The sequence below is a fragment of the Aquila chrysaetos genome, chromosome 10, assembly GCF_900496995.4.
Source record: "Aquila chrysaetos chrysaetos chromosome 10, bAquChr1.4, whole genome shotgun sequence".
Classification (NCBI taxonomy): domain Eukaryota; kingdom Metazoa; phylum Chordata; class Aves; order Accipitriformes; family Accipitridae; genus Aquila; species Aquila chrysaetos.
The window spans coordinates 38333223-38360528 of record NC_044013.1 but is presented as its reverse complement, the minus strand read 5'-3'; the positions used below and the strand labels follow the sequence as shown (position 1 = coordinate 38360528).

At 60.0% G+C, this 27306-nt stretch overlaps 4 protein-coding genes across 6 annotated transcripts in view; 3 read left to right on the top strand and 1 right to left on the bottom strand.

Annotated features, from left to right (window-relative positions):
• Positions 1 to 1135: 1135 nt before the first annotated feature.
• Positions 1136 to 10731, top strand: GIT1 (GIT ArfGAP 1). Its single transcript, XM_030027380.2, is given in 23 exon segments — positions 1136 to 1280; positions 4809 to 4942; positions 5066 to 5178; positions 5296 to 5401; positions 5498 to 5584; positions 5710 to 5840; positions 5931 to 6025; positions 6129 to 6171; positions 6385 to 6411; positions 6728 to 6776; positions 6878 to 6950; positions 7640 to 7737; positions 7831 to 7942; positions 8027 to 8154; positions 8228 to 8380; positions 8463 to 8555; positions 8557 to 8691; positions 8809 to 8862; positions 9146 to 9232; positions 9339 to 9412; positions 9489 to 9671; positions 9811 to 9874; positions 9968 to 10731. Coding segments are annotated over 23 exon segments (2304 nt in total). The 5' UTR covers positions 1136 to 1228; the 3' UTR covers positions 10181 to 10731.
• LOC121233579 (translation initiation factor IF-2-like) lies at positions 1397 to 4242 on the top strand. Its single transcript, XM_041126502.1, has 2 exons — positions 1397 to 1758; positions 1804 to 4242. Exon 2 carries the CDS (start codon positions 3099 to 3101, stop codon positions 4110 to 4112), a length of 1014 nt encoding a protein of 337 aa, XP_040982436.1. The 5' UTR covers positions 1397 to 1758; positions 1804 to 3098; the 3' UTR covers positions 4113 to 4242.
• Positions 10732 to 10755: 24 nt separating the features above from the next.
• On the top strand, positions 10756 to 14014 carry ABHD15 (abhydrolase domain containing 15). The gene is given in 3 exon segments (XM_030027381.2): positions 10756 to 11532; positions 11534 to 11874; positions 13044 to 14014. Coding segments are annotated over 3 exon segments (1596 nt in total). The 3' UTR covers positions 13522 to 14014.
• Positions 14015 to 19859: 5845 nt separating this feature from the next.
• Positions 19860 to 27306, bottom strand: part of TAOK1 (TAO kinase 1) — a 69401-nt gene continuing 61954 nt past the window's right edge. For all 3 annotated transcript variants that reach the window (XM_041126501.1, XM_030027378.2, XM_030027377.2), the window contains 2 exons: positions 26813 to 26995; positions 19860 to 22895 (listed from right to left, as the gene is read on the bottom strand). In XM_041126501.1, the coding sequence (XP_040982435.1) occupies positions 22434 to 22895; positions 26813 to 26995 (645 nt within the window). In that variant the 3' untranslated portion in view covers positions 19860 to 22433. The remainder of the gene's footprint in view (positions 22896 to 26812; positions 26996 to 27306) is intronic.

Sequence of the window (27306 nt, the reverse complement as noted above, 5' to 3'; positions counted from 1 at the left end):
ACCCCAGTGTCCCAGGACCCCCAGTCTGACCCTGGCTGCCCGCACTGCGCCCTCGGGGGGCAACTGGGATGGGGCCAGGGTGGGGAGAGGGGGGGTGCACAGGAGTGGGGTGCACAGTGCCGGAGCTGGCACCGGGAACAGGACTGGGGGGGGTGCTCGGGGCTGGAGCTGGATCCAGGATGAGTGCCCAGAGCTGGTGCTGGGGTGTCTAGAGCAGGACTGGGACAAGTGGAAGGTGGCCAGGGCTGGGACTGGGGTGTGTGGGACCTGGACCAGGACCAGGACCAGGACCAGGACCAGGACTGGGACCACAGGGGTGCCCAGGACCTGAAAGGGGGGTGATGAAAAGGACCAGGACAAGTGGGAGGTGCCCAGGGCTGGGACTGGGGTGTGTGGGACCCAGACCAGGACCAGGACCAGGACCAGGACCAGGACCAGGACTGGGACCACAGGGGTGCCCAGGACCCGAAGGGGGGGGTGATGAACAGGACCAGGACAAGTGGGAGGTGCCCAGGGCTGGGACTGGGGTGTGTGGGACCAGGACCAGGACCAAGACCAGGACCGGGACCACAGGGGTGCCCAGCACCCGAAGCGGGGATGATGAACAGGACCAGGACCAGGACAGTGCCCTGGCCTGAGAATGGGACCGGGAGGGCACCGAGGACTGGGACGGGGGTCAGGGCCTGGGGGATGCCCAGGAGCAGGCGGGGGGGGGGGGGTGCTGAGGGCTGGAACCAGAACCGGGAGCGATGCCCAGGACCTGCGTTAGGATAACCGGGACCGGGACCGGCACCGCGACCAGGCTGTGCTGGGTGGCGGGTGCCGGTGTGGATGCGGATTCAGGTGTCGGTGCGGGAGCGGGGCGGGTGGAAGGGGTGGGGGGTGTTGCGGGTGCGGGGCGGTGCCGGTGCCGGTGCGGGGCGGTCGCGGCGCCGCTGCCGGTGGCGGGGCGGGGGCGGTGCGGCCCCTCCTCCGCCGGGGCCGGGCCTGCGCCGCTTCCTGCGGAGCCGCCGGGCGCTGGGAGCAGCCGGCAGCCCCCGGCGCTCCGCGGCCCCGGGCCCCCGCCGCCCCCGCCCCGCCCCGCCGCCCGGCGCTCCCCCCTCCCTCCCTCCCTCCCTTCCCCCCCCCCCCCCGTCCCCTCCCCCGGCGGGCCCGGGGGTGCCGCCGCCGCCGCCGCCGCCCCGCGCTGGCGCAGAGGCCCGGGCCCGGGCCCGCCTCGCCGCTGAGGATGTCCCGGAAGGCGCCGCGGGCGGAGGTGTGCGCCGACTGCAGCGCCCCAGGTAAGGGCTGCCCCCCCCTTCCACCGGCACCGGCACCGGACCCCCCCGGTACGACCCCGGTACGACCCATTCCCTCCCCTCCCCGCCTCCGCCAGCCTACCGCCCCCCCCCCCCCCGCCCCAGCGGCGGGGCCCTTCGCACCTCGTGCTGCCCCCCCCGCAACCCGAGCCTGGCCAGGAACCTGCCTTGCACTCCCCGGTACGGCTCCAGGACCCCCCCGTGAGCCCCCTCTGCGCCCCACGGTGCTCCCCGGTACACCCACGGCACCCCCGTGAGCCCCCGCTGCACCCCACGGTGCTCCCCGGTACACCCACGGCACCCCCGTGAGCCCCCGCTGCACCCTGTGGTGCCCCCGGTACATGCCCAGCACCCCCGTGAGCCCCCGCTGCACCCCACGGTGCTCCCCAATACACCCACAGCACCCCCGTGAGCCCCCGCTGCACCCCACGGTGCTCCCCAATACACCCACAGCACCCCCGTGAGCCCCCTCTGTGCCCCGTGGTGCCCCCCGGTACATGCCCAGCACCCCCGTGAGCCCCCGCTGCACCCCACGGTGCTCCCCGGTACACCCACAGCACCCCCGTGAGCCCCCTCCGTGCCCCATGGTACCCCCAGTATGCTCCCAGGGAGCCCTTTTGCATCTCCTTCTACACCCCTCGGCGAGGCCCCTTTACACCTCCCTGGGTGCCCCCAGGACCCCCCCGGTGAGTCCCCTCCGCACCCTGCGGTGCGCACCCTAGGGCCCCCCGCTGAGTCCCCTGCTCTGCCCCCCCCCCGGAGCCCTCCGATGTGCCCCCAGTGCAACGCCCTGGTGAGGCCCCTGGGGTCCCTTGGTGCATCCCCTTCCCCCCTAGGCATCTCCCAGTACACCCCAAACGTGACCCCGATAACCACCCGCGCCCTCCTCAGTGCCGCCCCGGTGCACCCAGTGTACCCCCACTGCACCCAACGCCTCCGTGCACCACCCACAGCCTTTGCACCCCTCGGCGTGGGGGCTGCTGGCGCAGGCTGGGGACGTGCCGGTTGGTGCCAGCAGCACCGAGGACCCTGCAAATGGCAGGAGCGGGGGGGGGGGACGACGCCCTCCTGTGCCCCCCCAGCACCCCACAGCCGGCACCCACGCTGGCCGGATCCGGACTTGGCGGTGCAGGCGGGCTGAGCCGGGCCGGCGGCGGTCGCGCTGCAAGCCGGAGCCTGAGCCTGGGCAAGATGATTCGTATCCCCGGTGGTGCCGGTGCCCGCGGCCCCCGCACCGGGCACGAGCCCGTGGGCGTCGTGGTGAGGCCGGACCCCCAAACCCTGCCCGCGGTGGCACCGGACCCCCAAACCCTGCCTATGGCCGGCGCGGGTGGCCCCGCGGCGATGAATGAACGGGGCTGAGAGTCGAGGCTCGCTCTGAGCCGGCCCCGGAAAGCTGCCCGCGGGCCAAGGCTGTGCCGAAATTATTCCGGCCACGTGCCAATGGCCGGATCCTGCCAGGAGAGCCGTCGGCACGCGTGGGCGCGAGGCTGCCCTACCTCCGGGCGCGTCGTCCACCCCCCCGCCGTGTTGGGGGGCTCAGGGGTGCCCGGGGAGGTGCCGAGGCTCCCTGCCGGGGCGGGGGGAAATGGAAACCAGTTTCTTCCAATCTCTTATCGCCCGGCAGCCATGTGAGGAAATGAGTTATAAAGTCCAGAGGCCGCTTCCTACTGCGCCGGGAGCACCCGCCACCGCTGCCGGGGATGCGCTGCCCAGCCCTGCGTGGTGGGGTGCACGTGGGGTGCCCCGGTCCCTCTGCCCGGGCTCCCCTTGGCCAAATCCCGCTCCGATGGCTGGAGAATGCCGGCCGGCCCCAGCCCTCCCCTCACTGGCGTGGGGCTGAGCGTTGGGGGTCTCGGCGTCAGCCCGTACCCCGGTGCAGGGACGGAGGTGCCGGGAGCTCCCCTGGGGCTCCAGAATCCCTCCCAGGGTTGGGGGTGTCCCCGTGCCAGCGCTCCCCGAGCTGCTGCAACGCCCACCCGCATCCCACCGCATCCCGGCTGCCCCCTGCAGCGGGAAAGGGTGCCGTCCCCGGGGGTACCCCAGATCCGCCGGGTTGGGGGGCCGCGGGCAGCCTCGCCGGCCGGCTTCCCCCCGGCTCGGAGCGTCCTGTTCCCGGCAGCGCCCCGTGGGCAGCGGGCGCGAAGGCACAGATGCCGCCGCGTCGGCTGCCAAGGCGCTGCCATCTGTGTGTGCCGGGCTGCCAGGCTGGGGGGGGGGGGGGGGGGGGGCACTGCTCCCCCCAACCACCCCACCTCGGCCTCAGGGCACTGCAGCACCGCAGGGCTGGGTGCCCCCCAAAATGGCATCCTCAGGGCTCTCTGGGGGGGGGGGCGCTTGGGGAGGGGTCCGGGACCCCGCGGAGGGGAAGGAAGCGCGGGAGGCCCGGCCGCCCACCCGCCTGCCTTCCTCTGTGGGGTCGCGGGGCCACCGTCACCCCCCCTCGGGGCCATCGTGGCCGGCCGGTGCTGCCACCCCCCTAGACCCTGTGTCCCCCAGGCTGGGGGGCTCCCCCCCCCCCTTCCCGTGGGGCCGTGCTGTGTTTGTGTAGGCCCTACAGAAACAAGGGGTGGCGTGGCTGGGCAGAGGCTGGCCGGACTCCCCCGCGGCACCCGGCCGAGGGACCACCCAGGGACGGTTCGGCGTTGTCACCCCGTGCCTGGCCGGGTGTCACGGGAGGGGGCTGTGACCCAGCGGGTTGGGGGGGGGGGGGATCCCCAAATCCTGCCTTCGGTGCTGCCGCCGGCATCTGCGGTCCCACAGCCACCCCGACCCAGGCCAACCCCAGGACCCATTTTTGGGGTGCGGGTGTAGGGAGGTGCCGCCCGACCGGGAGCGGGGCCCCAGCGGGTGCCGGGGCTGGTGCCAGCGCGGGGCCGGCGCGGCCGCTCAAACGGTCCTTTGTTCCCGACGGGGACACAAAGGGCTCCAGTCCGGCCTGGCCGGGGCCGGCAGCCAGGGCTGGGGGGGGGGGCTATGGCAGTATGGGGGGGGGGCGGCTACGGGAGCTGGGGTGCCCTGCGGGGCTGGCCTGGGGTGGGATGCTGAGGCTGCAGAGCCGGTGACCACCGTACGTGGGACCCCACGGGCTGTGGGTGCCCACCGTTGGGGGCCACGCTGTCCTCGTCCAAGACACCCCCCCCCCCCCCCAAAAAAAAAAAAATGCCCACAGCGGGTGCGCAGCCTCAGCCGGGTGCTGCAGCCGGCCAGGGTGCCCTCGCTCGGGGTGTGCTGCCACGGCGCTGGCATCGTCCTTGCCGCCGGCCGCCCTCCTGATGGGGGAGGCCAAATCCTGGGCCCCCCCCCCCCCCATATTTGGCTGGTGCCTGGTTGCTATGGGAAACCTGTGGGTTTCCCCTGGTGATGGGCTGAGCCCCTCGCCGTCGCCAGGGAAACGATCGCTGTGGCAACCCGTGTGTGTGTCCCCCCCCCCGTGGAAGCAGCGGGGTGGGATGGGGAGGGGACCCCGGTGGCGGGGACAACCGGTGACACCCCCGTGCCACCCCGCAGACCCTGGCTGGGCCTCCATCAACCGCGGGGTGCTGATCTGCGACGAGTGCTGCAGCGTTCACCGCAGCCTGGGCCGCCACATCTCCATCGTCAAGCACCTGCGCCACAGCCCCTGGCCCGCCACCCTGCTCCAGGTGGGTGCCGACCCCGCGGGGACGTGGCGGGGGGGGGGGACACGACACACGACGATGGGGACACGCACACCACAGGGACCCCCTCCCCGCCGGCACCCACCGGGCCCTGCCTCTCCTCCGCAGATGGTTCACACCTTGGCGAGCAACGGGGCCAACTCCATCTGGGAGCACTCGCTGCTGGATCCGGCCCAAGTGCAGAGCGGGCGCCGGAAGGCAAACCCCCAGGACAAAGTGCAGTAAGTGCCCCCCCCCCCCACACGCCTCAGGGAGGGGGGGGGTCTGCGCTGGCCGGGCGCTCCCCTCCCCGCTCACCCCGCAACCTGCTGTGTCCCCCCCCCCACCGCCACCACCAGCCCCACCAAGTCGGAGTTCATCCGCGCCAAGTACCAGATGCTGGCCTTCGTCCACAAGCTGCCCTGCCGGGATGACGACGGTGTCACTGCCAAGGACCTCAGCAAGGTGGGGTGGGGGGGGGTGCAGGGACACCCCCTTGGTGGTGGGGACAGATTCCACACCCCCCCCCCCCCCCCACTTAACCGGTTCCCTCCTCCACAGCAATTGCACTCGAGCGTGCGGACGGGCAACCTGGAGACCTGCCTGCGCCTGCTCTCGCTGGGCGCCCAGGCCAACTTCTTCCACCCGGTGAGCGTTGGTGGGGCTCGGGGTCCCTGGGGACGGGTGCTGGGTTTGGTGGTGGTGGGGGGGTTGTGTCCTGGACCCCCATCCCGCGGGCAGGCTGCGGGGCTGAGGCTTGCCCGTACCCGCAGGAGAAGGGGACCACGCCGCTGCACGTGGCCGCCAAGGCCGGGCAGATCCTGCAGGCAGAGCTGCTGGTGGTCTACGGAGCCGACCCCGGGGCACCCGACGTGAACGGCCGGACCCCCATCGACTATGCTAGGTGAGGGCGAGGAATGGTGGGGTGGGGGGGGTCACCCCTGCCTGTACCCCTCCCTTAGGGTAGGCATCACCCCTGCCCATCCTCTCACAGGCAGGCAGCCCAGCACGAACTGGCGGAGCGACTGGTGGAGTGCCAGTACGAGCTGACCGACCGGCTGGCTTTTTACCTCTGCGGCAGAAAGCCGGGTGAGTGTGGGGGTCCCGGGGGTGGGGTGGGGGGGCTCAGCCCCCATGTGTGGTGGGGGGGGGGGGGCACATGGCCCAGCTCACCACCCCTCTCTTTGCGCAGACCACAAGAACGGGCACTACATCATCCCGCAGATGGCCGACAGGTGAGTGCCCGGCGCCCGCGGCCCCGCTGCCCTGTCCCGTGTCCCCCCCGGCGTCCCCGCTGGGCCGAGGGGGGGACCGCGGTCACCTCCCTGTGACTGGCACTGGAGCATCCCTGGAGGAGGGGAGGGGGGGCGGGCGGGGGTCCACGTGCCCGCGCGTTTAACGACCGCCTTTATCCTGTTCTTCCCTCCGCTGCCTTCTCCGGAGCGCAGGGTGCGCCCAAAGTGCATGGCACAGAGGTATTGTCCGCTCGGCTCTCGGCTCCGGGGGGGCCCCCCTGTGCCGCCGGCGCGGGGTCCCCCCTGCAGCCCCGGCCGCTCGGCCCAGCCCGGCACCCGGGGGGCACCCGGGGAGGGGGGGGTCCCTCTTGCCCCCTGCCACCTCTTACACCCCCGTGCCTGCCCGCCAGCCCCGCTCGGTGAAGCCCCCCCGTGCCTGGGGAGGGGTCCCTGTCCTGGTGGGGTGCAGCTGGGGGCCGTTTTGGTGGGGACGGGCCAGGAATAACCCCCACTTTGTGTCTTCCCCCTCCTCACACTCCACTCCCCCCCCCCCAAGCCTGGACCTCTCTGAGCTGGCCAAAGCAGCCAAGAAGAAGCTGCAGGCGGTGAGTGGGGGCCGGGGCAGGGCTGGGAGCTGGGGGGGGGGGGGGGGGGTCCCCATCCGCTCCCCCCATCCTGCCTGACGCCATCCCTCGTCCCGCTGCAGCTCAGCAACCGCCTCTTCGAGGAGCTGGCCATGGACGTCTACGACGAGGTGGATCGCCGGGAGAACGATGCGGGTGAGCGGGGGGCACGGGGTGCGACCCCCCCCCCCCCCCCAAGGGCTGGGGTTGGGGTAGGCGTCACGGCGTGGGGAGGAGCAGTCAGCGGGGCCACGGCCGAGCCCAGCGCTTTCCCCCCCGCCCCGATCTGGATCCGTCCGCCGGGACCGCAGGCCCCTCCTTCCTCATTCCTCCGGCCGGGAAGGTTTTCGGGAAGGTTTTCTCTGCGCGAGGGGCCGTCGCCGGGTGCCGGGGTTGGGGTGCTGCTGGAGGTGGGTGCCGGGACACCCCGGGGATGGGGGCTCAGCCTGGAGGGATACACTTGAGCTGGGGGGGTGTTGGGGTGGGGGCCACCCCATTTCCACGCCGGGGTGGGCACCGACAGGCACGCCGAACCCTCTCCCCGCTGGCTGGGGGGGGGGGCAGAGCTGATGCCCCAAAGGGTGAGGAGCTGGGGGTCCCTGCTGGGGGGGGCACGGGGGGGGACCCCAGCCCCGCGGGGTGGCCGGGGGAAGCCATTCCCGTCAGCCCGGTCGGGCTCCGCTCCCAGCCCCGGCAAGCTGGCCCCGCGCCCGCGCCTGCGTCCTGCCGGCTCTGCCGCTGGCCCCGGGCCCTGCAGACCGCTCGCTCCCCGGGGGGGGGGGGGTGGGGGTGTCCGGCCCTCGCAGCCCCCCCCGGGGGTCTGACACCGGGTGCCTGCCCCGCAGTCTGGCTGACGACGCAGAACCACAGCACGCTGGTGACGGAGCGCAGCGCCGTCCCCTTCCTCCCTGTCAACCCTGAGTACTCGGCCACGCGCAACCAGGTGAACCCCTCCCCGAGACCCCCGCGACCCCCCCCCCCCCCCGCCCTTGCACCCAGACCCCTGCTTTTACCCCCTTTACCCCCCCCTCCCCAGGGCCGGCAGAAGCTGGCCAGGTTCAACGCCAGGGAGTTTGCCACCTTGCTCATCGACATCCTCGGGGAAGCCAAGCGCCGGCAGCAAGGGAAGAGTCTGCTGAGCCCCACAGGTGAGGGATGAGGGGCAGCGAGGGGGGGCTGAGCATCCCACACCCCCCCCGCCCTGTGCTCAGCACCCCCCTGCCCTCCCCCAGACGCCCTCGACTACTCGCTGCGGAGCCAGAGCGACCTGGACGACCAGCACGACTACGACAGCGTCGCTTCCGACGAGGACACGGACCAGGAGCTGCTGCGCAACGCCTCCCGCAACAACCGTGCCAGGGTGAGCCTCAGACCCCTGCCCCGGACCCCCATCCCGGCTCCGGGATCCCGGCGCTGAGCCCCTCTCCCCGCAGAGCATGGACTCCTCCGACCTCTCGGACGGCCCCATCACGCTGCAGGAATATCTGGAAGTGAAAAAGGCTCTGGCCGCCTCCGAGGCCAAGGTGCAGCAGCTGATGAAGGTGAACAACAGCCTGAGCGATGAGCTGCGCCGGCTGCAGCGCGAGGTGGGTGCGAGGCTGGTGGGACCCCCCCCCCTGCTTCAGCATAGCCCCCGTCTCGCTGATGCCTTCTGTCCCTCGGCTGCAGATCCACAAGCTGCAGGCAGAGAACACGCAGATCCGGCAGCAGACGGGTCCGGCGCACCCAACCCCGGCTCCCAGCGAGCGGCCGGAGCACGGGCACCCCCCGGGCGCAGCCCCCCCCGCACCGCCGGGACCGCCAGGCTTTCTCCATGTACGAGCCAGGCTCGGCGCTGAAACCTTTCGGGCAGCCGGTGGAGGATCTGGTGACGCGGCTGCAGCCCTTCGGCGCCGGGGTGAGTGTGCTGGGGTGGGCGGGTGGTTTTTGGGGTGCAGCGGTCTCCCCAGCCCCCCGCCCTCCCAGGGTGCTGGGTCCCGTCCCCGCGGGGCCGTAACCTTTCCTGTGTCACCAGGAGGTGGAGGACGAGGCTCTGTACTCCATGCACATCCCGGCCAGCGTGTACCGGGTAAGGGGGCCGCGGCGGGGGCGGCTCCTGCATGGAACGTGGTGGCCGTCCCCCCTCCTGGGACGTGGCCTCCGTGTGCCGTCTTGGGACGTCCCGTCCCCCCGCCACCCTGCACCCCCCGGGTCAGGCCGGGGACCTCCCCGGGGGACGGTGGCCGCGGGACGTTCCTGCATGCAGGGTGGTGGTGTCCCCTGTGCTCGTCCTCCCCCGCACGTCACCGGGCTCAACTCCGGACCCTTCCGCGCCCCGGTCAGCACCGGCTTCCCCTCTCTTCCCCCTCCAGATCCGGAAAGGTCCGTCTGCTTCCTCGGTGCCCTTTCCCCCGTCCTCCCCGCTGCTCTCCTGCCCGCCCGACGGTGCCCGGCACATGGTGACGTACCGGGGAGCGTGGGGGGGCAGCTCCCGGGGTGGGGGGACCCCAGCCCTGCGTGGGGACGGGGCTGGGCAGCGCCTGACGCCGCTCCTCTCCCCTCCAGAGCAAGCTGGACCGGCACGGCAGCGGCACCGACAGCGACTACGACAACACGCAGGCGGGTGAGGTCCTGATCAGGTGAGTGCCGGGGCTGGGGACTGCGCCGGGGACGGGGGATCGGCACTGACCGCGGCGGGTCGGTCGATCCCCGCAGCATGGAGGGGAAGCGATTCGTGGAGCTGAGCAAGGACGAGGACTTCCCCCACGAGCTGGACCCGCTGGACGGGGAGCTGGACCCCGGGCTGCCCAGCACGGAGGACGTCATCCTCAAAACCGAGCAGGTCACCAAGAACATCCAGGAGCTGCTGCGGGCGGCACAGGAGTCCAAACACGACAGGTAGGGCTGGGGCACAGCTTTGGGGTCCCTCCGGACCCCCGGACCAGGGGGCTGCGTTCACACGGGGCCATCCCTGCCACCCGCCGTGGTCGGGAGCCGTCGTCCCCCCGCGCCGCTCACCCGTTCTCCTTGTCCCCAGCTTCATGCCCTGCTCGGAGAAGATCCACTCGGCTGTGACGGAGATGGCATCGCTCTTCCCCAAGGTAGGAGGGGTGGGTGGGGGGATCCCCACCAGGCACCGTCAACCCCCCCGTCCCCGGCACGGGTCCTCACGCTGCTCCTCTGCCCCGCTGCAGAAGCCGGCGCTGGAGACGGTGCGGAGCTCCCTGCGGCTGCTCAACGCCAGCGCCTACCGGCTGCAGAGCGAGTGCCGCAAGACCGTGCCGCCCGAGCCGGGCGCCGCCGTGGACTACCAGCTCCTGACCCAGCAGGTCATCCAGTGTGCCTACGACATCGCCAAGGCCGCCAAACAGCTGGTCACCATCACCACCCGCGAGAAGAAGCAGTGAGCGCCGGCCCGCGTTCCCCCCCCCACCCCGGTACTCCCCCCCGGCCCCCAGCGCTCTCCGTCTCTCCCTCCCCTCCGGCAGCAGCCGGCACCTGGGATGAGCGCGGTTGCGAGTGGCCTTTAGCCCATGGGGAGCCGGGGTGTGGGGTGAGCCCCCCCGAGCCCCCCACCCTGCCGAAGAGCTGGTGCTCAGCCTGTGGGGTAGGTGCCTGCGTCCCCCCTGTACAGACCCCCTGCCCACCCCCGCGCAGCCCGCCCCGCGGCACGCGCCTAACTTATCCTGTACATAGCCTGTGTAGCTGTCCGTGGCGGCGGTGGCGATGTACCCCCCCCCCTCCCACCCCCCCACAAAGCCCTTCGCCGGGCGGCCGGTACCCCTGGGGCCACCCGTAGCGTTACACTGGACCGGGGCGCCCGTGGGGCCCCCCCCTCCCTGCCAACCCCTCCCCGGGCGTCCTGCCCCCCCCCCCCCCCCCCGCCGGGGCCACGCTCCCTACTGTAAGATGTGTCCTTGTACATTTGTATCAATAAAGGTGTGAGCATTGCACGGGCCCTTGGCCCACGGCTCCTGTGGCGATGGGGGGGTCCCGTCCCCACCGGGGGCATGGCTGTAGGGGATTCCTCCCCCCCCCCGCTCCCAGTGCCGGGCAGAGCTTGGCCACGTGTCCTTCCCGTTTCACCCAGTCCCCTTGGCCACGGCTGGCGGCCAGTCACGCCGTCCCCGGCACAGCCTTGCCGTCCCCGGCACGGCCCCGCCGCTCGCCCAGCCCCGGGGCAGGGCTTTCTCAGCGCGGCCCCCGCCATCGCTCTGCGAACCCGCCGAGCACCGGGGGCTGCCGGCCGGGGCTCCCGCCACCCCGCATGGTGTCCCCCGAGGGTTTGGTGGCCGCAGCTGCGGTGCTCGCCGGCCTGGGCCTCCTGGCCTGGCGTCTTTGGGCAGGGAGGCTGGAGGTGCCCGGAGACTCGGGAAAGGAGGAGGAGGAAGAGGAGGGCATCCCCTTCATCGCCGAGGATGGCTCGGGGCGCTGCCGGCTGCTGTGCAAGCCCTCGGCGCTGGCCCAGCACCTGGTGCGGAGCTTGGGGCGCTCGGCGGCGTTGCGGGGGGGCCGCTGGCCGTGGTCGCGCTGGCCCCGGCTCCAGATGCTGCGACAGCTCCTGCGGCCGCCCGAGCCGGAGCCGGCGGTGGCCCGGGAGCTCCTGCAGCTGCCCGACGCCGGGCTGGTGGCCCTGGACTGGCTGGCGGGGCCGTGGGGGGCCGCGGGTGGCTGCGGCGGGGGCCCCAGCCCGGTGCTGCTGCTCATCCCCAACGCCGCTGGGAAGGTGACGGGGGAGCTGCTGCGGCTGGGGCTGCGGGGCGCTGGAGCGGGGCTTCGTCCCCGTCGTCTTCAACCGTCGGGGCCACAACGGCTGCCCCCTCGCCACCCCCCGACTCCAGCCCTTCGGGGACCCCGGGGACCTGCGGGAGGCGGTGACCTACCTACGGTACCGGCACCCGGCTGCCCCGCTGCTGGCCGTCAGCGAGGGCTCGGGCTCGGGGCTACTGCTCGCCTACCTGGGGGAGAGCGGTTCCTCCAGCCGCCTGGCCGCCGCCGCCTGCATCTCCCCAGTCTTCCGTGGCCGGGACTGGTTTGAAGCTGGGATGCCCTGGCTCTACGAGTGGCCGCTGCTCCTGCACCTCAAGCGGGGACTCAGCAGGTCAGTGGGGTCCCTTGAGCCTTGGGGGGGGGCTGGGGTATTAAGGGGGTGCCCCGGGACCCCCTCGGCCATCCCTGGGGATGTGCATGCAATGGAGGCGGGGGGGGGGGGGTTGCTGCTGGCAGCGGGAGCCCCAGCGCGGGGAGCAGAGGTGCTGAGAGCAGCAAAAACGCGCTGGTTAATGAACACCAGCCTGGAGCCGGCTGCCACGGGGCTGGCTTGGCCACCATGCGCTCCCCTGACCCGCCCGGGGCTGTGGCAGCATCTCGGGGTCCCCAGGGTGGGAGATGCGGCATCTCGGCGCAGCAGCACCGGGTGCGTTGGCAAAACCCCTGCGCTGTGCTGAACCCCGGGGGGGGGGGGGGCTGCGCAGGGGCTGCCTGTCGTCCCCCCCCCCCCGACCCTCCACTGCTGCTTGCCCCTCGCACCCGACCCCGAGTGTCTGCCCTGTGGGGCTGGGGGGGCCATGACCGCCAACCCACGGGCTGGGCAGAGTGGGGGGGCTGTGGCAGCTGCCACCCCCTTCCCAAAGGCCCTGGGTCCCCGTTGCCCAACATGGCCAAACGCTGGTGTGGGCTGGGACGAGAGACGAATCACCCCATGCCAAGGCTTGAGCAAGAGATACCTCCTTGGGCAGTGCTGAGACCTTGGAGGGGGGGGGGCACACAGAAAGGGGCCCCACTGGTGGGTAAATGAGGGCCAAAAATGGTAGCTAAACCCCAAAATGTGGGGGGGGGGATTTAGCCAGATTGAGCCTCAGCAAAGCCCAGGTGGGTGCAGGGTGTTTACTGCAGGGCTGGGGTATTGGGGGGGGAGGATGGTGTTGTATAGTGTGTGTGTCCCCCCCATTTCCCGATATCCATTGCAAACGCTGCTGTCACGGCAACGGCGCAGAGTGCTGGCTGCCTCCCGTTGCCATGGTACCCGGCTTGGCACAGGCTGCGCTGTGGGGACCCCCCCAGCATCCCTGGCAAAGGGCTGGGATGGGACCCCCCCCCCCCAAACCAGCTGTGGATTGGGGGGGGGGGGAGGCTTGAGGCCACCCCCAGTCCCTGCGTGCAGGGCTGTGGCCGGAGCGCAGCCCCCCCCCAGTTGCTTAGGGTGGGCACGCGAGGCGACGGCATCCCCAGGACGGCCACCCCCGTGTGTGTGTGTGTCCCCCCCCCCAGGTACGTGGGGTCCCTGACCGAGGCGGTGGACGTGGACAGGCTGCTGGGCAGCCGCTCGCTGCGGGAGCTGGAGGAAACCCTCTTCTGCCGGACCAAGAGCCGCCCCACCAGTTGGGAGGCTTACTGGGAACGCAACGAGCCCTTACGCGACGCCGACGAGGCGGCCGTGCCGGTGCTGTGCCTCTGCAGCGCCGACGACCCCGTCCGCGGACCCCCGGCCCGCAGCCTGCCCCTGGAGCTATTCCGCAGCAGCCCTTACTTCTTCTTGCTGCTGACCCCACGCGGGGGCCACTGCGGCTTCCCCCGGCGGGGACAGGGACGCTGCTGGGGCCACGAGGCCGTGCTGGAATACTTCAGGGCCATGGCCGAGTTCCTGCGGGCGGAAGAGCGGAGGAAGGGGCTGCCGCGAGCCCGCAGGTGGGGGGGTCCCGCCGTCGAGCCCCCCGCCTTCACCTGGCAGAGGTCCTACACCCGGTAGCTCCCGGGCAGGGTCCCACTCGGCGGCGGGGGGGGGGGCTCAGAAAGGCAGGCAGACACTCCGTGTACTAAAATTACTTTATTACAGTTGATTTTTTTTTTTTTAACATTTCCTTTGCTATGATACAAAGGATACTTACAAACAAAATATTACATATGACCTTATTTTTTCTCTTCTCTTATTTTCTGACAACTTGGTAACAGCTTTAAATGCACAATCTATACAATTAATACAGGTTATATATGAGCTATAATGTATGCTGAACCAGAAGAATACCAGAATACTGACAATATACTGTACATTAAGCCTTACCAGTTAGTGCTCGTGGCATTTTCTACAAGAAGGAAAACGCACACCTGTAGATTCACTCATACCAGCTGGTGCTACCAGACATGGAAGCAGGAAGGAGTTTAATTCCCCTAGTTAAATCCTTCACAGCCCATCACCGTGGTGCTGGGCCTGGAAACCTCAGACCAGTGTTCATAGTAAAACAGCAGATATGTGTGTGTTTTTTCTAACTTAACGCTCTGCGGCGCAAAACCGCGCAGCCGGGCGCCTTCCCCCGGGCACCGCGGCAGCCGGGCTTTGCGATACCTGGAGGATGCCCCAGAGCAGACGGCCACGGCGCTGGGGCCGGACGCTGGGCGAGCTCTTGGTGGTGAGCTGGACCTCCTTATGGAGGGGGAGAGGAGGAAGAAGAGGAGGAGGAGGAGGAGAGGAAAAGCAGCAACAGCTTTGCTGTCATCAGTAGGCAGCTCTGGGGTTTGTGCACGTGAACAGGCAAGCACCGAGGGCGGAAAAGCAAGCCCAAGGCGCATCGCTCCCCCGGCACGGCTCGGCCGAACCGTGGGGCTCGGTCCCCGGCTGCGCGTGGAGCTCTCGTGCCCGGCAAAACCTCCGCGGGGTCGGGCAGCCGGCGGGGCTGGGAGCTGCCTTGCGGTTACCTGCTCGCCGGGAAAGGTTTGCTTTTGTTTCGCAGCCAAAGCTAGAGTTGTGTGGCTACAGGTGTGCACTTCCCCTCCTCCCGTCGTGGTCTACGTCGGACTGATAAGGTTACTTTTTTGTTTTTTTGTTTTTTTTTGTTTTTTTTTTAAAGCAACCAGCAAGTGAAGCGTTTTTAGTTGACTGGCGAAAGACCTGGCATTTGCACAGAAGCTGCAAATGGAAAATAGCCATCCCCTCCTCCCACCTGCTGCATCCCAGCCCAGAAAATCCCAAACTGTTGGTGGAAGAAAAAAAAAAAAAAACAAACCAACAAAATGGGTGGAGGAGAGGAAGGGGAGGGGGGAACAGGTTGGAAAATACCAGGTTGGAGTTAACATTTCCTTGACTTCACACAATGCTTGTGCAAAAAAGAAACAAAACAAAACCCCCAAACAAATAAAAACCAAAACCAGAAACATGCTGGAAATAATGAAAACAACTGGAAAGTAATATATAAAATTAAAAATATAAATAGGATGTCTGGCTGACTGATAGAAGAATAGGTCATTTAGGTTACAAAAAGGAATATACATTCAAGAGGCTCTGAACCCAGTGGGGTAACTGATGTTAAACTTGTGTTAATAGTTAGGCTAGAATTCTCAAGTTTGTCTTTAAAATCTTCACAATACAAGCAAGCTATTTTTAAAAAATATACACTATACACACCTCACACAGCTTCTCCTATCCGTATTACACACGTTACGCTACCCTCCCATCCACTAAACCGCGGGGGTTCCCCACAGCTAAGGTCCGCGGGGTGGGCCCCCCCCTTCCCGACCCGCCGGCCCCGAGGTGTCGGTGGGGCAGCGATGGCCGCAGAGCCCCAGGCGGGTCGCTCGGCCCTCCACGTCTCACCACAACCTTCTCAAGCATTTACAAGTCACCAAAGGGCTGTAGCCTTTTATGTTATACACACTTCACTTTGCAACGTTAATTATTTACATCAGGGCTGCCCCCCCCCCCCCCCCCATCTTTCAGCTGTTTCTAGGCAGGTAAGAAATGTTCCTGTTCCAAGCAAGCAGGGGGAAGAGCTGCGGGGGGGGGGTTAGGAGGGAAGAAAAGCTGAAGGAAGCGGGTGGTTTGCTTGCCAGAAGCCAAACCTGTACGCGCACGTATGCCTCTCCTTCTTTGATCCTTGAATCCTTACAAGCTCCCGTCCCCTACGACCTCCAGGACAACCAGACCTGGAGAGCACGGCCTCACCGCCGCTCAAACTCCTCTGCTCGCAGCTTCCCGGGACGCCCGGCAAAGCTCTTCTCGACTTGCGGGCTTGCCTTTGCCACAAGACAAGGAGCACAGGTCCTTCCTTCATTCCTAGGAACCCAGCCCTCACTTAGCGGCAGGTCTTGCAGTGCAAGCCGGCCGCAGCCGGGGCAGGGACCCCCGCAAGCCACCGCATCGCACCCACAAACTCGCCCTTCGCGGCTGCCACCGGCTGCAGTCGGGCTCTGCCGGAGCCGTGCAAAACCAGCGGCGACGTACTTCAGCTCGTTAACAACCCTGTGCTGATTTCTAAACTCTGCTGAGCTCAGAGTTGCCATAGAAATGCGTGATCCTGGCACTAAAAGCAGGCAACGATCTTAAATGAAAGTCTTTTTTTTTTTTTTTGTCTTTTTTTTTTTTTTCCCTCCAGTAGGTTTGGATGATCTCAGGTTTAAGACAAAAGCAGTCAGAAGGGGAAAACCAGATCATTTCCAGAGAGGTTGAAAAATAAAAGTCATAAGCCGGTATTAAACTGCAGCAAAGAACCTGAACTTGGCTCCCGTTGAGTTCAGCTCCAGAGAAAGCTCAAAGCCACCGCTCCGTCCCTCGCACTGCCCACCGCACAGCACACGACGCCAAAGGGAAGGAGATTCCACGCAGTCGAACACGGAAAACCCGGCTGAAGGCTGGAAGCCGAAAGCCCCAGGCGAGCGGCTGTCGGCCTCCCCAGCCCTCCTGCCCCGTCGGCTGCTTCGCCTCCCCAGCTCGCAATATTTAAGCACAATTCCTTACAGCATCACTTTGACAAGTCTCGGGGATTAGATGCATGCTGAACTACGACTGGCAATTACAGTAGCTTTTTGCTAGCTGGCACATACTGTATCTATAAATTTTAGTACAAAAACTTAAAAAATACAGAAACTAGGTCAATTTGTTAACTACATATTTACAGATAATTACAATTCTTTTCACTCACAATAATTAAACTAATTGTCAGTGAAAATTCAAACTGTGCATGTTCTGAGGTACCCGTACTCAAGGGTGGGGAGCGGGGCAGGGGACCGGAGGGGCGAGGCAGCGGGGAAGATCCCCCCGGGGTTGTTCACATCCGCAGGGGCAACGCTCAGCCCTCCTGTTTACTGGTTCCTGGACTCTGTGTGTGCACTCGGAGAAAGCAAGGAGAGAGGGAACCAATGTTGGGTTTTGGTTTTTTTTTTTTCCTAGGACATGGCTTTAGGATGTTTTGAGGACACCAGACGGGTGCAAAGCCAATCGTCACGTACCAAACTGCCTTCCTCCCCCCCGCCAGAGGAGCCTTCAGGTGAAGTGCAAGTATCGAGACCCACAGCTCGGTGGTTAAGGTGCTTGTTTGCCGGCAAATCCGATTTACTAAGTCCCTCTCTAGCTGACAAAGGCCTCTCCTTCCCCAGCAACGCCTGGGCTGAGGGGCAGGGCAGGGATGCAGCAGACAGCGTCACGGCCCCAGCTGGCTGAACCTCATTGTGCAACAGGAACCAGGGTTATCTGCTGCCATCGTTCCCTGGTGGGGTGATGTTTACTATAACCACTAGATCTATCGGCCTTTTTTTTTTTTTTTTTTTTTTTTTTTTTAAGCTGTAAACAGCTACCCACAACCCTCAAAGCACCTCACACGTATTTCTCAACAGACTCTGGCTCAATCGACTCGTAAAAGTGCAAACTGAAACAAAGACAGCAGAGGGACACCGACCGGCATCCCTGTCTGGGCATCCACCACTCCTCCATCCTTGGCACGTGGCTTTGGGCTCACTGCCAGCCAGCACCAGGGTGGCAAAGTCCCAGAGGCAGGAGCACGGCTAAAGACGACACTACTCCCTTGTGAAAAGGTAAGGATGTCCCAACCAAACCCGAGCCTCTCCTAAAAAACTCAAAAGAGACAGCGGGGAAAATTGCCTCCAAATTCTCCGGTAGCACAAAGAAGAGAGCCCGTGGTTGGCACGCTGCTGAGCTGGCTGGACTTCCCTGGGGGGTAAATATCGCAGCTGGATGAACATTTGTGACTCGACACGTGCGATAACCGTTTATCCCCCAAACTGCCAGATGTCTCACTAAGATGGGGTCTGTAGAGGACAAAGGAGAAGGTGAGAAGGGTCTTCACAGCTGCAGGAGCTCGTGGTGTCCAGCATGGCACTCGCCCCTCTACTATGAGAAAGACCAGGGCAAGATTTACTAGAAATGCAGAGCAAGCACCCAGGAGAAGAACAAGGCTGTCCTCTGCTTACTGGACTCAAGCAACAAAACGCACATGCCTAAGCAGAATAAAGAATGGACCAAAAAGTGCCTGCGTGTGTATATATACCTATGTATATGTTGTACACACACACATATTTTCAATCTTCCACTTTAGCTTCTCTTTTGATCCTCCACATAACCTGCTCTAGTTATTAGACGCACACAAAGGTAGACGGTGTTCAGAGTTAGCGGCGGCTTAAACTCAGGACTGCCAAAAGTTAGTGCCGGTGCAGCGTGCCAAGACCGTGCCAGGCATGTGATCCTTCATGGCGAGACGCAGCTGGGGACTCTGAGCTCAGCCTGCTGAGCACTTCACCGGCCCACTCACCGCCTCCCCAGCAGATCGGTACATTGCCTCAACTGCTTTCCTATCGCTATACCATCTTGTTTTCTTCTCTGCTGTCTCCTGACTTTCTGGCACCCTCTGGGAGCTCTCTTCTCTCCTTTACAGCACACCCGCAGCAGCTAGCCTACCCTCCCGCGCCCCAGAAAAAGAAAGCTACAATTAGCAGGGCAGTATTTAAGCGAAGGCTTTTGACTGCGTTCAGCCCTAGCACAGCTTGCGCAGATGTACGTGCCCTCGCCCTAAAGAGCCCTGCCGCAGGGGTTGCTTTTGCTTATGAACAGGAGTGCTAAAGAACAGCAGAACTTAAGTGCCCTGACAGAAATGCACAGCATGAGGTGTGTGTGCACGTATACCCACACACACGTACATACAGAGTATATAAATATATACAAATGAGATACCATATATATCCAGAGATGTGCGTATTCAACAGAGTAATGGTAGACAGTGGTACAATACAATTTATTGCCTCTCAAGAAATGGCACGTAAGCAGGGTCGGGAGGGGCAGGGCAGCCTGAAGGGCAAGGGGCCCTTTTCCCTGGGGGGGGATATTAATAAACAGCATCATCCCAGGATCGACGAGGGTGCACCCCGTGCAGGTTACAGCTAGTGTGCAACGCACGTTCTTCTGGAGCGGGAGGGCTGGGTGGGATAGAGAGCGATGCCAGCCTGGCCCCAAGCCAGGCAAGGAATGGCTGCAGGGAATTTTCTGTGGAAAGCTCGGTATCATACCACATTTAGTTCTTCAACCCCTTTGAAGCTCACAGGCTTGGAGCGAATGCAGGTGAAACAGAGCTGTGCCCTCCATTTCAGTGCTGCATCTGAGGAAGAAAGCACGTAACGTTCAACATGGAAGGGAGAGGTGGCTGCTGACTCCCTGGGACCACGGAGAACAAGAAAAATGTGGTCCCTTTCACTGATTTTAATTAAATAAAACCAAAAGAAATTCAAATTAGAAAGAGGTGAAAATGCTGGCTCCTCTGGTTTTTTTTCATCTCTGGGCTAAACTACATCAGAACTTTAGGTCTTTGTAAAGGGGAGAGAAAAATAACCACAGAATAAGAGATTTCAGGGGTCAAGCTGGTGATTCAAAAATACTGCAAAAAAGTTTGCAAAGTAGTCCGCACAGAAGAGTTTCCGCAGTGTCAAATACGAACATAAAAGATGTAAGAGAACATCTTTGCTGAGGTACTGGAGTAGTTTCCACAATTTACAGATTACAGCATTTTTAAAACCAAAGTTAGGGCATGACTGCAACAAGTACAATATGGAGTAATTGGTGTTACTTTTAAAAACAGAGTTTGCAAACTGATTCAGAGAGTGTTTGCGTCTCTCTAGTGTACACCCGAGATACATTAAAATTCTCAACACCAAGGGCCTCCTCATATACCTCCAAGGCACAGCCTGACCCTGAGTCCCTCTGGCTACAGCTGCATAATGGGGTGCTTTCTCTCGAGATCACACTTGTTTGGGACAGCTTTCCTTCCCCCACGTACACACAGGGACACACACATTTAGACCAGTTGATCTGAATCAGTTTTTGCAAACTATTTTAATTAAAATATTAACTTGTTGGAATAGTCCAGGTCTGCACATGATATACATGTAAAAATGGTTACTACACAATTCTTTTTGAATACAAAAAAGCCAATATGGGATAGCCATCATTTGGATTCAGCATTCAGTCATGCTTGACATTACACAAAGAAATGGGTTGAGAGAATTCTGTTGAAGTAGCTCAATTTAAGCCAGAGACTTTGACCAAATTCAAACCATAACAGAAGCAAAAGAATGAACCCACTGAACTTGCAGGTATAGCCCGTCCCCGCTGTCGCTGCTGCTGTTTGTGATAAGAGGAGCTGAACTTCAAAACGCTGTGTTAGCACCATGCTCTGGGCACACCCTCCACACTCACATGGTAAATCCCAATACAATTTTGGCCTTTCATTTCATTTTTGTCTTTCCTTCTAACCCCAGGAAAATACAGGTACCTTTCCTAAATCAGTTTCCCTGCATTTCAACAACACTGCAATGCAAAAGAATGACCCCAAAACATCAAATTCCACATAAAAACAAAGCAGAGGAAAGGACAGGACAATTCACGGTCACCACTTGCCCCAGGGGGCAACCAGAGTCACCTCCATGGGACCACCGCCTCATCCCAGGCTTCCGTCAACTGTTAGTACTACAAAGCTCCTTACTAAGGGGCTGCTCAAACATATTTCGGTAGAGTTTCCATCTTCAATTAGAGTAATATGCTACGTCAAGATGCTAGAAATCCCAGTTGGATTTACCGGACACTGGCAGAGTTAAGGATTGGGAGTGGATGTTAATTTAGCTAACGAAAGAACGTCGCCCTGTTGAGAGTACTGAACAGCAGCGAGACACTAGAGTATTTACTATATAAATATGTCACGTGGACAAACACATTCGGAAAACCTTGCTTTTGAGCCCTATAAACATATTAAAGGCAAATCCTAGAGTTAGCAGCTAGTGTTTTCTTCAAGATGATTAGTGTGCAAGGAAAAACATTTACAAAGAACCCTGGCTGGTCAGTCCCCAAGACGGAAATCTTTGCCTCAAGCCAAACTTCATCTACCTGCTCTTTCCCTAGCCCCACAGTGCTGGCTGACCCAGACCGCCCTGGCACTGGCACAAGAGCATGGGGGCATCTCCAGTTCCCAGCACTAAGGGAAGACACGATGCCACAAAGTCATTTGGTTAATGAGACTCCCTGACCCCTTTATCACCGTATGGATTTCACAACCTCCTCTGCTTCCTTTCAGTAGTACAGCAGCTCCAACGAGCCTCTGGAAGTAGTGCCTTCTCGCATGGTGTGATATGCTGCCAAAATACCACAGCATCTCAAGGGACTGTAAAAGTTGTGAAGTATTGCAGCAACAAAAGTAATAAAAAGGAGCCTCACATGCAGCAAGATCTACAGTGGTGATGTGGGTTAGTCATCAGCTGGGAAAGAGTCATTGGCTCAGCTCCTCCTGGTACACTGTGGCAACTAAACATTTAAACAGTTGGCTACACTCTACATGTAAACAGGAAATTGCAACAAGCCAAAAAGGTAATAAATTGGTGGATGTAGTGTAATAATGAAAAACCCGATCAATGGCATTTTGTGACTATGGCATCCTTCAAAATACCTCTGGCATTTGAGACTGATTGGCTGAAAGTCTAACAGTTCTGAATGGAGCAAAAAGGACTACACTGGGCTCCAAGAATTATTCTGATGCTTAGCTAAAATGAGATGTCACAGTATTAGCTGTACAAGTGCATTGCTTACGCTCCTCTGCCCAACCTCGTCTGAGCTACCAGCAGCACAGTCAGGGAGTGCCAAAGCAGGAATACAATTTCAAACATTTCTAGCCTGTTCCCTCCAGACAGGTTTACCTAACACAGTTCTCGGGAAGCTGACCAGTGCCTTCTGAGAGAACGTCACTTCTTACACGACACGGAGCGGGCACTTGGGTAGAAGGGCCCTGCTGAGCCCTGGTGTCTCTTGGCTTCTCTTCTCACCCTTCTTCCTCACCTACAAGTCTCTGAAAATGCCTCTTGGCAGAGGCAATACCCTAGAAATGTATCCAATTTAATGACAAATAAAAATGGAACAGAAGATCCAGCTGTTCCTCCCCTGGATGTTGGTTTAAAGGCAGCTCGCCTGGCTTTTGCAGGGTGGCAGTTCGAAATTTATGGACATGGGAGGAGGTCTCCATTCTCCCTCAGACTTCCTATGGATGGTGCAACGAGGGCAGTCTGAGGCCCTTCTGTCCTGTCAGTGTGACGACCACCAGCCAACTCTTCTGACTAATTGCATATATTTCTCAGACGCCCTCCCAAGACCCCTCCAAAAAGTAAAAAACAACAACAAAAAAAAAACCAAAAAACCACCCCCCCCCAAACCCTGCAGCCAAATACTATGACATCCCAGTTAGTAAACACAAAACGTAATGCTTTACAAAATGAATACAATATTCCATGTGCACCCAGCTTCCACACGTCAGCACCGCACTGAGGAGGCTGCTGGGCTGGTGTCTGTAGGCAGTTTCTGTTGGCAGACAGCTCCAGTGGAATTGCCACCCTCAGTTATTGTTTAAGTTATGTATAAGACATGTGTGAACCATTGGATATTTGTGAAGTAACACTTGTGCTCCTGCTCATGCCCTGTTCCGTCCGTCCCCCAGAAGCTGTCCGCCTCAGAGCCTGGGGGCTGTTGCGGACCCCTATAGCACTACTTCGAGGTACCCCCTGCATGGGCCCCGAGGGGTGACCCCATGGCTGGGGTCCACCTTGCATTGGATGGCCCCAAGCTTGTGGTGGGCCACCCATGGGATGACCCCAGTGAGGTCCTGCACCCCCAGTAGGATTGTGGGACCAGCCAGAAGCTCCCGGGTAGCTGTGGCTGAACGCCTCGGGGGAGAGATTAGAAAGAACCATATTACTAAAACCTAGCCTCATGCTTTCTGAGTCAAAGGCTTCGATCTCGCGAGCTTGACGCTCCAGCAGGCTTCGTATCCGTTCGGTACGCTCGTTCTGCAACGCCAGCATCTCCTCCTCGATCTAGGAAGGAAAAAAAAAAAAAAAAAAAAAAAAAAAAAAAAAAAAAGAGAGAGAGACAGTCTGTAGTAGCAGGACTCCTTTACAGGCATGGCCTCAAGTCTCTGAAGGACTTGTAACAGAAAGCTAACGAGGAACCCTCTCCCCATGTTTCTACATGGGACTGTATCCAGATCAGACGTCCGCTGACTCACAATCTGTTCTGAATGCAAAAGGGTAAGCCCCGTAGACCTGCACATGCCAAAGCATGAATACCAGTTGGAGGGTCTTGGTCCCTGTTTCCGGGTGAATACAGAAGTTTTAGGGATGCGAATCCAAAGTTTGCACTAACAGCTTGACATAGATTAATCTTTTAAGATGTAGCAGAGTCTGCAGCTTCCACAAAAGCCTACTGGGAAAGCACCTTCAGATACAGCCAAGCACAGTGCCTATACAGTCAAATACCTGCCAACACAGCTTAATGTGACCTTCGCTGTTTGTAGCTGAATCTGATGACGATGACTGCTATTTTCTCCAGGATTCAATGTATGAGCCCACATTCAGTTTCCTCTCCAATGTTCACTGGCCAGATTTTCTTAGCTCATGCTTATCCCCTCCTATCTACTTCTTTCCTAAATTGGTTTCTCATATTTCATTACCCTGATACTTTCTCCAGGGTGTGTGGCTGAAGAAAGTAGGCAGCGATGTTTGAACTGTATGGCAGATTACTAGCTAGATGATATGCAAGCTGGCAACTCCAATTTCTTCCCCTTAACACTGTTCCAAATCGGTTTCCAACGGTACTTTGGTAGGGGCACTGGGATCAGCTCCCTAAGTACAGAAAACATGGGGCTATGGCCTCCTGACACCCATCAGACAGGGATGAAAGCCTTTCTTATTGAAACCTTTGCAGTCAGGTGGAGAACCTAAGAATCACTCTATTATCTTCTTGCCAGCACTGAAAAAGCTACTTTTGGCCTCAGTGAAAAAGACCAAATGGGTACAAAGCAGCAGCCAAGACTTTTAGCACAGCTCACTGGCATCTCCCCTGCTGTCAGCAGCAACACAGCCAAGAGGTGTTATCTTGGTCTGCGCTGAAGGTACTGGGCAGAGCCTTGTACTTGTAAGCACTCTCTTGCCTTAGTCAGGGAATATGCAAAGTGATTTCATCTGGAATTTAGGAAACAATCTGCTCCCGCCTGAGTCATCTCCTGAGCCATTTGAGGCTTTCAGAAACAGCCTTATCCACTTGCCTGTTTCTTAGCGCTAGGTGAGTGACACTGACTCTCTCCATAGGGCAGCCTTGCTCACTTGTGCTGAAAGCCACGCAGTGGTCAGCTAGTTTGGGAAAGGCAGAAGAGGAAGAAGGTGCCTTCTCTAACCTTAGCTCTTTAAAATGCTCCACTTGTTTTTCCAGTCCTGCTATCTAAGCAGGATCCTCCTTTTTCAACGTCTTCAGCATGTCCAGCTGCTCACAGTTTTCAGTCTTTGCGACAGCATAACACACAGCACTTAGCGCAACCGAACTTCACAGAAAGGCATGCCTAACATACTGCATTAAAATGACATCACTTAGAAACGATCTCAGGATGCAGGACTCTGAAGATGAGGTGTCTGAGGCATGTGGGAAGGAAATGAGTAAATCTGAAGTCTTTTAAAGACACTCTTGGGACGTCCTCATTACTGGTGCAACAGAAAACATAGTATCAGGGTATAGCTTGTACAGCGCCTCAGCCACTGGCACTTAAAGGCTGCGCATTGATGGGGCTGGCTACTCCCTCCCTTAGCCTCAGTCAGACATGTATGCTCTGGTGAGTTACTATGGTGATGGGCACCATCAAAAATAAAGAGCACTGTGCTGAGAAGGAAGCAGAGTCCTATGCACACACTAACTTCTGGAATCTGGTTTATTATTGAACATCAGGGACTGACTTTGCCACAGGCTACGTGTATATTTGTGCATATAAATTCAGACATTCATCTTGCGCACATACCTGCCCTTTCTCTGGCTGCCAGTTTCAGTTAGCACATGCAAGCAAATACCAGGTGACATCCCTGAGCAATCCACACCAGAATACTCACAACTCAATTCTTACAAAAACAGAACAACACCTATCCTCCCAAAAAATACCCTTGCAAAAGAAGGATGCATCTACCTTTGCACCCACATGGTTTCCCTTGAGCTGCTGCTAAACGACTGTAAACCCACTGAGAAAGAGAGTCTCACTGCTGGGCCATGACTCTGTGACTTGCAATGCGCTAGGACTGCATGTATTACTAAATAAACCTATGGAAGTTGAAGCACCATCCAATTTTTTGCTATTCTACGGCAACACAGGGACACAAATACACACAAAAAATTATGCTAGGTCTTATTTTAATTGTTTTTTTCCTCTCTGTGAAGTAGCATTGCTAAGCCATTATTGATGTCAAATGCTTCGCAGGGGCTTTCTATGCACAGAGACTTCAATCCTGGTCCACAATGAAAGACTTACACGACAATATTATTGGTTGATGTGTGTTTCCTTAAGTGACTGGCCTCACTTCAACTTTTAACATAATGCTCTGTGCAGTGCAATATATGCTGGTCCCACAGACAAGGAGCAATGACCAGTAGCAGGCTCACTGTGGCATACTTCTTCCCAGAGCTCTCAGCAGATCATGCCGCCAGAGGGCAATGCACACCCAGCATAAACACATGCTCAAACGCAGGGCTGTGATGGGAGCTGTCCTCTTCTGGACAGGAGCAAAATAACTAGCGATGGGGTCTAAAGACAGCTATTACACATGTGAGCACCACACGGGAACTCTGGGGTTTTTTTTTTTTTTTCACAAATTCAGTTACTTCCAGAGATTCATGTCTACTTGCAGGAGACCAAAGCACAATAGCACTGTACCGTCCTCTTGGAGAAGTTTCCTCGGCTGACCATGAGGTGGAGCAGTTATATGCTGATGAGGGCCCTCTATCAGCACAGCATCCATCTGTTAGCCTCTGGGAGAAGTTAAGTGTAAAGTACCTCGAGGCGACGGAGTAATTGCCCTAACTTAATAATCACCCATCAGCAAAGTTGGGAACTGTTGCGTGAATGGTGATGGCTGGCACAAACAGGGCAAATCAAAGGGGAAAAAGTTTGCAGGAGGAAGGCTGATTGTGTATTTCCTTTCACTGACTGGTGCATTACCCTTCCCCTGCTTGTGTGTGAGGCCACTAACATTTCTATACACACCGTATGTCTGGCACTGCATAAAAAGCATACTTTAACAAGGAGCACTTCAATACACATAGCCAATTACAAGCTGAAATCTAGGGAGCAGCAGGTCACCCATGCTTGTGGGTCTGGCTACTTCAGTTTGCTTAGAGAAACGCTGCAGACAGCAGCATTTCCCATAACAAGCATATTTTCATAGGGAAACTGTAGCCTGGTCTCCACAGACTGACAAATGGAGCAGATCTGCAGTAAAACGGTATTACCATAAAACACAGGGTCTCAAATACATTTTACCTTTTCTTTTCCCCTCCCCAAAGATACCTACCTACTACTGATACTATGCAAATTCCAAAATCCCCCCCCCCCCCCCCCCCCCAGCTTTAAGTTGTTATTGTCTGTATTGTCTGTCCTCTAATGAGCTGGGGAAGTTAATCTGCAGCTCAGAGACAGAAAGAACAGTTCACTTTCCCTTCTGCCCAGAGAGGCAGGACTCCCTCTGGCACACTTCAAGCAGCTCTATCCCAGCCAGAAGCTGCTCACATAGGACGGCTGAGCTGGCAGAAAGTTTAGCCTATGTGTCACTGAGCTATCATCCCGGAGAGGCAAATACCCAAATGATCTGTGTTACTATATAAAGCAAGGTAAAAGCATTTCCCCCTCTATTGATAAGTACAGTGCAATTTAAGATCTGAAGTATGTAGAGTGCTAATGATGCTCGCATGCCCATTTTACCTTCTGCTCAAGGAGGGCCCGACGGAGGGATACCCTCTGTTCAAGATCACGCAGCTCCCGATCATGCTGGGCTTCTGCCTGCATCTTGATTTTACTCTGATATGCATTCAGCAGCTCCAATTCTTGCTGCAGCTGCATCTTCAAAACCTGGCACTCTGCTTCCTGTGCTTCATCCAAACGCAGCTGGGAAAGACAGACAATAGAGACGTTTCACTATGGGGTAACCACTCATGACACTCTGGGGGAGGACTGCGGGGAGGGGGAGAGAATGGGATGGGACTTTGTTTTCTTAGCAATACAATTGGTCTCTATTGTATTTCGTTTCACTGAACAGAGGACCTATAGTGACAAAGACTGGTGACAGTGAGCCCACAGTGCTGATGCAAGTGATGCTGATGAGCAGTGGCGCCTCAGGAACCACGATCCATACTGCAGAGACCAGACTGCTGGAGGTGCTAACATCCACAGCTCTCCTTTTGCTAGAGGCAAAGAGA

Excerpts from the sequence above, each read along its gene's own strand:
- LOC121233579 (XM_041126502.1), top strand. The coding sequence starts at position 3,099 with ATGCCGGCCGGCCCCAGCCCTCCCCTCACTGGCGTGGGGCTGAGCGTT.